At 33.8% G+C, this 11,160-nt stretch overlaps 1 protein-coding gene and 1 long non-coding RNA gene across 7 annotated transcripts in view; one reads left to right on the top strand and one right to left on the bottom strand.

Annotated features, from left to right (window-relative positions):
* The window catches only part of uggt1 (UDP-glucose glycoprotein glucosyltransferase 1), a 60,144-nt gene that overhangs the window by 19,601 nt on the left and 29,383 nt on the right, over positions 1 to 11,160 (top strand). For all 6 annotated transcript variants that reach the window (XM_087239427.1, XM_087239430.1, XM_087239428.1 and 3 more), the window contains 4 exon segments: positions 796 to 890; positions 3,459 to 3,665; positions 3,819 to 3,950; positions 6,146 to 6,276. In XM_087239427.1, coding sequence (XP_087095553.1) covers positions 796 to 890; positions 3,459 to 3,665; positions 3,819 to 3,950; positions 6,146 to 6,276 — 565 coding nt within the window.
* Positions 5,735 to 10,596, bottom strand: LOC147846453 (uncharacterized). The gene is made up of 3 exons (XR_015478831.1): positions 10,303 to 10,596; positions 7,388 to 7,599; positions 5,735 to 7,127 (listed from the first exon to the last, which is right to left on the bottom strand). It is a non-coding gene; the product is annotated as an uncharacterized LOC147846453 (long non-coding RNA).

The raw sequence follows: 11,160 nt of genomic DNA, 5'->3' as shown, positions 1-11,160 counted from the left end.
CCTTTTCTGACCTCGGCTGATCACATGCTACTGATCACTGTCAACTGACATTGTCAATATCAGAGGACAGAAAAAAAGGAAATTGCAATAATTTTATTAAATGTTATCAAACCATTTAAACATTTTTTTACTCATAACCTCTTAGTAATTGATTGGATAATATTGTATGTTAGTGCTCAAAAAATACAATGTTCATATTCAAAAAAAGAAAGAAAGCACCTTTCAGATTCAGATGCAGATATATTTATTGGGACATTGACAGGAATATTTGTCACAGCATTAACATTGCACATACAAATTGAATATAAATTTACAGCAGTTGTAAACACCCCAGAATCTTCCTTTCATAGTGTGATTTTTATTTTTTTTCCCAAGTTTTCAGATTAGTGTCTTGTTGTTCTTGTTCTTTTTTCCTTTTAACGTAGTGAAGAAGTTTTCTAAAGCTCGCTATTGATTTACGCGCAGCTGTGCATTTGTCATCTGTCAGAACTGTCAGTGAGTGATGGATGAAGGAGAATCTCTTTCTATCCTGTGGTCCCATGTAATATCTTTCTTTTACAAACGTTTACAGGTTTATATCTCAGTTGAAATTGCCTGTCTGTCTTTTGCGTGCCGCTTGGGCACTTCGGGAAACCTCTCGCTTTCTTGATTGCTAGCACCCGAGACAAGCGAGAGTCCGTTTCAGTTCCTCCCATCACTTTCACTCAACTTTTTTTCGATTGCATGAGGAAAAGCGCACATCTCGGCGGTGTAATTTCCTTTTAGCCCATGTGTCTGCTCTTCTGTGACTTGCAGATGATGGCATCATCCGTCCGGTGACTTTCTGGGTAGTGGGAGACTTTGACCAGCCATCGGGTCGACAGCTGCTGTATGATGCCATACGTCACATGGTAGGCGAATGTCACTGAACAATTACTGTGAATAGATCCAAATTCTTTCACTTCAAGTAAATCGAGTGTCTATGTCAGATTAACCCTTATGTGTTGATCAAATTGACTACCCTTTGTTATGTTAATAGCTGTTTTTGCTCAATTGACTTCCACCATAATGCAATTATTATACCATATAAGCATGCATTCTTCATTTGTTGGTTAAAGAGGTAAAATTTGCCATTTTTACTGTTGATTGTAAAAAAAAAATGTCATTATGGTGGAAGTCAATGGTGCAACAGCCACAAACATTAAGAAAAGGTAGTACATTTGCCCAGAGTATATTGAGTTTAAAATAAATAAATAAATAAATCAAAGCATCTACCCAAAATATGTGTCAAAATTAGATTTGTCACGAAAAATCATTCCATTTCCTAAAACACGGACAAAGTTGTGACCAAATTAAGATTAAAAAAGACCGCAGAGTGCATGAAACAGCACGTTAGGGTTAATTGAGGGCTTTTTCATAATTTTTTCCCGCAATTGTTTTTCTAATATAAATGTGTTTTCATGTGACTTTAAAGCTCAATACAATATTTGTACATCAACATTATTGCAACTTAGCACTGTCACCTCACAGCAAGAAGGTCGCCGGTTCAAGTCCAGGCTGGGTCAGTTAGCGTTTCTGTGTGGAGTTTGCATGTTCTCCTCGTGTTTTTGGGCTTTCTCCGGGTGCTCCGGTTTCCCCCAGAGTTCAAAAACATGCACTATAGGTTAATTACATAAACTAAATTTGACGTAGTGTATATTTGTGAATGCAAGAGTGTATGGGTGTTTCCCAGTGTTGGATGGTTGCTGGATGGACATCTGCTGTGTAAAACATATGCTGGATAAGTTGGCAATTCATTCTGCTGTGGCGACCCCAGATTAATGAACGGACTAAGAAAATTAAATTAATGAGAAGAAAGTTAAATGAATGAATGTTTTTTTTTTTTTAAGTATGCAAATGGTGGCTCAGTGGTTCGCACTTTTTCACCTCACAGCAAGAAGGTCGATTGTTCAAGTCCCGGCTGGTTTGCATGTTCTCCTCATGTTGGTGTGGGCTTCCTCCAGGTGCTCCGTTTTCCCCCTCAGTCCAAAGACATGCGGTTTATGTGAACTGAATAAACTGAATTGGCCTTAGTGTATGTGTGTCAATGTGAGAGTGTATGGGTGATTAATAAAGGGACTAAACTAAAGGTGAATGAATGAATGTTTTACAAGTAAAAAGGACATTTTCACAGTATTTTTTTTTCTGTAGAAAGTCTTATTTCATCTAGTTTGGTGGTAATAAAAGCAGATTTTATAAAAAAAGAAAAAAAAATAATTATATTTCCAGTTATTTGCTTAATTAACTTGCCTTATTAACATAATTATATAGCCAATCCTTTAAACTGCACTTAAACCTGAGTACTATTAATTTGCTAAATAACTAGTATGGCAAGACAAATTAAATAAACAATTAGAAATTAGTTATTAAAACTATTTTCTTTAAAAATTTTCTCTTTGTTAAACTTGGGCATTATTTAAAAAATAATTCTAATAATTTTGTATTTTAACGTGTATTTTTAACATTTTAACATCCAGAAACAATAATATCATCTAATATAATTTTATAGAGCAACTATTTCAGTATACTTTAGGATAATTGTATATGCTTTAGAGATGAATATTTTTATGATTTTTATTTAATTAAAATATGATTATACAGTATGTACAGATGAAGTCAGAATTATTAGCCCCCCTTGAATTATTAGCTCCCCTGTTTATTTTTTACCAATTTGTGTATAACAGAGAGAAGATTTTTCAACACATTTCTAAACATAATAGTTTTAATAACTCATTTCTAATAACTGATTTATTTAATCTTTGCCATAACGACAGTAAATAATATTTTACTAGATACTTTTCAAGACACTTCTATACAGCTTAAAGTGACATTTAAAGGCTTAACTAGGTTGATTAGGTTAACTAGGCAGGTTAGGGTAATTAGGCAAGTTATTGTATAACAATGGTTTGCTCTGTAGACTATCAAAGAAAAATTTAACTTAAAGGGGCTAATCATTTTTTTTTTTAAATGGTTGTTAAAAAAAAAAAAAAACTGCTTTTATTCTAGCCGAAAATAAAATTTCTTCAGAAGAAAAAATATTATGAGACATACTGTGAAATTTTCCTTAAACATAATTTGTGAAATATTTAAAATGAAGAAAAAAAAAAAAAAAAAAACTCAAGGGGGGGGCTAATAATTCTGACTTCAACTGTATATGATTATAAACATTTTAACTTTTATTGGTTTTATTTAGATTATTTCAGTTTTAATAGTCAGTTATTTAAAAAAAGGTAATAATCTTCATCATTTATTTTAAAATAATTAGAATAATAAATCAGTTTGAACAATACAAAATTGTTATTGTTTTAGTTGACAATAGCCACAATGGGTGTTTAAAATCTTTTTTTTTATTAAACATCCAGCCTTTAACTGTATCTGACAGATTGAAAAAGGAGGTCTGAACTGATCTCAACTTAATGTCCTTTTTATTTTTCCTTTAGAAAACCAGTAATAATGTGCGATTAGGACTGATCAATAACCCCAGTGAGAACCCCTCTAATGAGAACAGTCTGATCGCTCGAGCCATATGGGCAGCCATGCAGACGCAAACCTCCAACAACGCCAAAAATTTCATCACCAAAATGGCTAAAGAGGAGACGGCGCAGGCTCTTTACGGAGGCAGTGACATTGCGGAGTTTGCTGTCGGGGTAAAATAAGCTCTCCTATAATTCACTTACAGTCGTGATGGATTATTTGCTCTGGGTTGTTTCACTGTTGCTGCTGCGAATGTCACTTTTAAAAGTGCAGGATTTAATATAGAAACAATTTAACCAGACGCTTCTGCATTTTCGACACTACAGGGCATGGATGTTCCTCTCTTTAAGAGCGCGTATGAGTCTCCTAATGTGAACTTCCTGCTGGCTCATTCTGCGTACTGTAGAGATGTCCTCAAACTGCAGAAGGGCCAGAGAGCTGTGATCAGCAATGGAAGGGTAAGTAAAAAAATTTGCCTGAATGAATCCACTTTTTTTTTTCTTCCTACGCCCTTTGATGCTTTGCTTAAATTATATGAGTAACTTTCAGTAAACTGTTAAAATTTTATGAAGTGCTTTGAAAACTGAGTACAGTGTGTCATTATTCTCCTCTATGTTCATCTGTCGAATATTAAAAAGCAACTTATTAGAATGAACAAATTACTTTCATCAGACCATCAGGACATGTTGAATATTATTAAACATGTAACATTATTTTCATGTCAGAAAAACGTAAACAATAAACTTCTACAGCAGGGAAAATAAGTATTGAACAGCAGCATTTTTCTCTTAAAACATATTTCTAAAGGTGCCGTTGACTTGAAATTTTCCCTGGATGTTGGTAACAACCAAGTAGATCCATAAATGCAAAGAAAACAAATTGAATTAGTTTACAGATTAAGTTATGCATAATAAAATGAAATGTGCAGGGAAAAAGTATTGAATGCATGAAGAAAGTAAGGGTGTAGAAAGGCAGTGAAAGTCCAGTCAGTAGCTGAAACCTCTCAGTAATTTTTCACCAACCCTCTGCCCTTCGTCACTGTAAATGAATATTAGCTACTTTGGTCCAACATCTACATTATCAGATGATGAAGATGAATTTAATTTCAGCCAGACAATGATCCAAAACACAGCCAAACTCTCAAATGCTTTCAGAGAAAGAAAATCAAGCTGTAGAATGGCCTAGACAATCACCTGACTTGAATCCAATAGAAAATACAAACTAAAGATCCGATTTGATAGATTTTGATAGAACCATCAAGGTGTTTACACTTTGTTGAAGTCAAATCACACCTGAGCAATTGATGTGACTTCATATCCCCATATCTCCAAGAGATTTTTTTTTTCATGTTTATGTTGTTTGTTTTTTTACCAAAATCTGGTTCAATTCCATGTCAACAGCTTCTTTTAGAAATCTTATTCTCAAAAATAAAAAATAAAAAAGTTTAGTACTTATTTTCCCCGCTGTATGTATATGGATTACTTGTACAGGGTTGTACATCCTAGTTAATGCTTGAATTTTAACGTTGTGTTTTTAAGGTTTAAAAAAAAAATGTATATAGTTATTAAAACTGCTAGAAAATTCAACTGTGTTGGTTATAATAGTTTATCAAAATATACAATAAACTATTTAAATGAAATCTTTAATTTAGAATGTATCTGTTTGCTTTTGCATAAAAGGAAATCTGTGGAGTCTGATCTGCATGTCGTTTTCTGCATGATTTGATTAAGCAGTAGGAGTCAAAATGCTTTACAGCTTTGAGTGAATAATGCACAAAATTAAAATAAATATACATATGAATTTTAAAATAAAGATGACATATTTTAAGATGCGAGTAAATTATATTTAGAAGAGTAAATGACAGTAATTCAATGTTAGGCTTGAAGTAAACCATCAAAAAATATCATTCTTCTTCTTATTATTATTCCTTATTATTTCTTTTTTTATTGAAAACCATAAAAAATAACATATATTGTATGAAGACTTATGCAAATAAATCTGTGATTTGCCCCTTTGTAAACTTAAGGTCTTAAAATGTGCTTGAAAAGAGCCTAAATTTGAATTTGGGCAAGGTGTAAGATCACAACCCTATTGTTTGAGGTTCATTAGTTAAATTCTTTTGAGTAGAAGTTCTCCAAAGTGAGAAAAAAAAAAAAATTTAAAACGCATAATTTTGAAACCCATAAGTAGGCCCACATGGAATCTGGACTCACAGAAATTAACAGATTTTTAGCCCATCAATGAGTCCGTTTATTAACTTGTCTAAATGTGTGTACATTTATATTTATTCAGTTTTTAAATTATTTTAATTTTAACATTTATTGACTAATATAAAAATTGTTCATTTGATTTTTTTTTTTTTTACAATACAGTTTGTAAAGTAAAATGTTTTGTCTTAGTAAATATATCATATGAGAGACTAAAGTTAAAAAGTTTTTTTATTTTTTTATTTCATATATTGAGCTTTTGTTGTGATACTCCCAAAATTGTTCCGCATTGATTTTGCAAAATTCTTCGCAGAAATAGCAAAAAATGTCTGCAGATTCTGTCCAATAAAATCCTACCAATAAGTCATCACAGATGGAAAAAGCTGGAAAGAAAGAGTGAAAGCTGTATCTTTTAAGTTGATTCTGTATCTTGTTTTATCTCTCAGATCATTGGCCCACTGGAGGAAAGGGAGGTCTTTAACCAGGATGATTTCCTGCTTTTGGAGAGCATTATTCTGAAGACATCAGGGGAGCGGATAAAGGGCAAAATCCAACAGATGGGCATGGTAGAGGACAGGTATGTTTTCAGTTTTCAATGGACCTCAAAATAAGATCATCCTCATTTAGTCTTAAAATTCAAAAGCCATCTAAATAGTTACTCATGGAATGAATCAAGAATTGATTGTTTACTAAGCCACTGCAAGAAGTCATGAAATCATGAGCCGATTTGCATCAAAACATTACGGTACTTCACATTAGATTCTGTACTTATATAATTACAAAACAGTTGTGAACCAATATCGTGGTAAACGCTATCGCATTATTACAATTTAAAAGTTTAACCCAAGAATAACTAAATACTTATTAACTGGAATTATACAAATACAAATGTTTCAGATAGTCATCAGTGACACTTTTACTTTCATTTAGCACTTGGGGAGTATTCATTTTAAGCCCTGTTTGTGCTGTATAGCTAATAGCAGAGCTCATTCAGCACAGAATGCCCTCCTGTCAAAGCTGTGAAAGGATTACGGCTATACATTTCCATCACATGTCGTTTCAGCAGCAATTACTTCCTTTTAATGAAGTGTGTCGGTCTACTTTGAAGGAGATGTTTAATGTGTATTTGCTGGAAGAGCAGACTGAGACAGTGACACCATGTTCATTTATCCTCTCAGTAAACTTTTAGAGGGCTGGTCATTGTAGTGTTGGCTATAATAGATGAGGCAGTTGTTTGCTTTTTCAGTGTTTGAATCTTTTTCTTGAATGTTTAAAACTTTTCCCCAAGTCTTCCTTCTTGGTTTTGGTTATTTGTTGTGCATATCTGCACTGCACAGGTTTAAGACCAGTTTCTTATCTCCTCTTTGCAAATATGGGAGTAAATGTGACAAGTTAGAGGATGCAACACAAAAAGACACTTCAATTTACCTTTTTTTGCTTTACCATGCTTTGAAGGGCCAGCCGATTCGAATGTTATTACTCGATTGAATGGGCATTATCAGCTGATAGATATAGGCCAGTAGGGGCCTTCTGCGCCTACTAGTGGTTAATCAGCTATAAATCAGATATGGCAGCAGCCAGAAGTTAACGAGAATCATTTATATTATTTATTAAATGTCCCATTAATTGTATTGTAACGTCTACCCCTACCCCAACCCTAAACCCAACCGTCACAGTAATATAAAAACAGATCTGGATCTGGTGTCTTCTCTATTTGTAGGGCTAATTAACCATGTGGATGGATAATAACAGCCTTCTGAGCCTACCAGTACCTATTAGTACCTATTACCTATTACTATTACAGTACCTATTACACCTAAATCGAGTGATAACATTTGAAGCTGGTGGAGAGGCAAAATCAACATGTATTAAATGTTAATATTTAATCAAAGTAACAATACTTTTTAGTAGTAGTAGTAGTAGACAAATCTTTTTATTGAACTTTTAACTTTTAAAACTTTTAAAAGAGCACATTTCAAGTATTTGGGATAAATCTGTTCTCAAAATATGACAGGAAGGGTCTCCAAACTTTGAAGAATCTATTATTTGAGCCCTGGGTGCTATGTTTGAGTTTTTCGAGCTTTAGATACGCCATGACATTTTCTACCCATTTAGTATGTGTTGGTGGTTTAGTTGACTTCCACTGCAAAAGAATAAGTCTTCGGGCCAGCAAAGTAGAGAACGCTAGTGCATTTAATTGACCTGCTGGTAGTGTAAGATTTTCAGGTGTCGCACCAAATATTGCCATTACTGGATCTGGTTGTATCTCCTTTTCACATATATAAGAGAAAGTCTCAAACACCGCAGTCCAAAATGGTCTTAGGGATGGACATGTCCAGAACATATGACCTAAGGTGGCCTCTTCTCTGTGGCACCTAGAGCATGTTGGGTCAATTTCTGGAAACATTCTGGACAATTTGCTTTTAGAAAAGTGCAGCCTATGAATTATCTTAAATTGTAATAAACCGTGTTTGACACAAATAGATGTTGAGTGAATTTGCTTAATTGTTGATTGCCAGACTGACTCTGGAACTATATTTCCTAAGTCATCTTGCCACTGTTTCTTTAGAAAATCTAGAGATGGTGCAGCTGCTCTTTGAATCAGACTGTATATTTTTGATATCAGACCACCCTCAGATGCATTTAGATCAAAGATCTCCTCAATCCAGCTACTTATGGGAGGGGCTGAAAGTGTATTAAAATACCTTTTTACTAGACTTCTTACCTGAAGATATCTGAAGAAATGTGATTTAGGAATATCCAATTCTTTAGTCATATGTTCGAATGACATAAAATGACTTCCTTGAAAAAAGTCCCTTGCATATCTGAGTCCCTTTCTAAACCAGATCTGAAAAGCATGATCAATTAAGGATGGTGGAAATAATGCATTGGAAGTAATGGGTAATAAAGAAAGTGCTTGTTTCTGCTTAAAATGCATCCTAAACTGAGCCCATATCTTTATTAAACCACTGACTATAGGATTGTTTGGCAGATATTTTCTGTTAAGTGGTAGTGGGGCACAAAGCATTGAAAACAGAGAAACTGTCCCACAGGATGCCTGCTCCATCTCTACCCACTCAGGTTCATTCTCCTGATTTTCATGATCTGTCAGATAAACAATTTTTTCAATGTTACATGACCAATAGTAATACATAAAGTTGGGCAACGCCAGTCCCCCAACTTCTTTCTGCCTTTCTAAAAATGCTTTCCTAATTCGTGGAATGCTTTTATTCCATATAAAAGAAGACACTTGTTTATCCAGCTCCTTAAAGAAGGATTTAGGAATGAATACTGGGACATTTTGAAACAAAAACAAGAACCTTGGCAAAATAGACATCTTAACCGCATTAATTCTGCCTGCAAGAGAGATAGGCAATAAAGACCATCGGTTTAAATCTTGTTTTGTTTTTTCCATCACTGCATCAAAATTACATCTAAATAGCTGTTTATATGTACTGGTCACAGAGATTCCCAGGTACTTAAAAGATATATTACTAATTTGAAATGGAAATTTACTGAGGTCTGACTGTTTTGCTATCTTATTAATTGGAAATAATATACTTTTACTGAAATTAATTTTATATCCTGAAACTGCCCCAAAGCTATTTATAAGCTCTATTGTTTTGGGTATGGAACTATCAGGATTGGATATGTATATAATGAGATCATCTGCGTACAGTGAAACCTTGTGAGTCTTCCCACTCCTGTTAATGCCCAGCAAGTCTGACTCTCTCCTTAAAGCTATAGCTAGTGGCTCTATTGCTATATTAAATAGGAGAGGAGACAGGGGACAGCCCTGTCTGGTGCCTCTATATAAAGGAAAAAAGTTTGATATTACCTTGTTAGTTCTTATACAAGCAGTTGGATGCGAATATAGTATACTAATCCAAGTGCAAAAACCAGGACCAAAGCCAAAATTTTTCAGAGCTGTGAATAGATATTCATACTCAATACGGTCAAAGGCTTTATGAGCATCTAATGACAATAGCACTTCTGGCAAATGTGAACTGCTTTGTGAGTAAAGTATATTAAATAGCCTCCGTAAGTTGCTTGAAAGCTGCCGTCGTGCTATGAATCCTGTTTGATCTTGATGAATAAGTGTTTGTATGACTGGATTAAGCCTTGCTGCCAAAATCTTTGCTAATATCTTGTAATCATTTGAAAGTAAACTTATAGGTCGATATGAGTCACACTTCAAGGGATCCTTACCTTTTTTGTGTATAACAGTGATAATAGCTTGCGACATAGTTGGTGGTAAAGATTTCTGCTCAGTTATTTCTATAAACACCTTTTTTAATATTGGGGATAATTTGTGTGAAAATTTTTTATAAAATTCAATTATAAATCCATCAGGGCCAGGTGCTTTTCCGCTTTTTATTTGTTTGATAGCTTGTTCAATTTCTTTTATAGATATGGGTTGTTCAAGATTATACTTGTCTTGATCACTGATATTGGGCATTTCTATTGTATTAAAAAAATGGGATATATTCGCTTTATTATTTGTCTCAGATGTATATAACTTTTCATAGAATTTTTTATACTGCTTGTTAATGTCCATTTGATCTGTAGTTACTCCTTGCCTCGTTTGAATTTCGGCTAATACTTTTTAAAATGAAGTAATTAATCACTGTTTTATTAATGTCACTTTTATAACTTTAGATTTACTACTCCGTTTAGATGTATTGCTTATTTAAATTTTATTTTAATTTATTCATAAAAATAATTATTGGCATATCGCTTTTTTGTACATAATGTAAAATAATGCTAGATTAGATTAGATTAGAATGTCTTTATTGTCCCCAAAGGGCAATTAGATTTACAGTAATAGCTGACAGTTGACGGCAACAAGTCACACTCAACAACATTAAATAACAGTAAAAAATACTATCATGAAGAGAAATAAAAAAATAAAATAAAAAAAAAAACTTAAGTTTTAGTAACCCAACTGCAGCTGGAACAAATGAGTATACTATCTGTTGGACCTTGCCCCTGTCTAGAATAAGTATACCTTCTGCCTGATTGCAGGAGGCAAAACTTTGAAAAAAAAAGTGGGTGGTTCTTATCTGCTTAAATGGACATATCCTTTTTATGACTCTCACCTCATAGACTTGTCCAATACTATTAAGATGTGTGCCCAAGATCTTTTGAGATTAAACAATTTTTGAAAGTCTGTGCTTTGCTGGACTTTTTAAAGCTTTGCTGGATTTTTTAAAGCACTGAATCTGCATGTTTCTTGCATATTACAGTTGAATCAATGAATGTAACTGCAACAATTAAATGTATGACAAAGTGGAAAAAACATCCATTCATTCATTTTCCTTTGGCTTATTCGCTTATTTGTCAGGGGACGCCACGGCGGAATGAACTGTACTGTTTTACGCAGCGGAAGCCTTTCCAGCCGCAACCCATTACTGGGAAACACCCATAAACTCTCACATTCATACATACTCATACACTAGGG

This window comes from Danio rerio, chromosome 2, assembly GCF_052040795.2.
Source record: "Danio rerio strain M-AB ecotype USA chromosome 2, GRCz13ab, whole genome shotgun sequence".
In the NCBI taxonomy this organism is placed as follows: domain Eukaryota; kingdom Metazoa; phylum Chordata; class Actinopteri; order Cypriniformes; family Danionidae; genus Danio; species Danio rerio.
The sequence above is the reverse complement of the archived record's forward strand: the minus strand, read 5'-3'. Positions and strand labels throughout refer to the sequence as shown.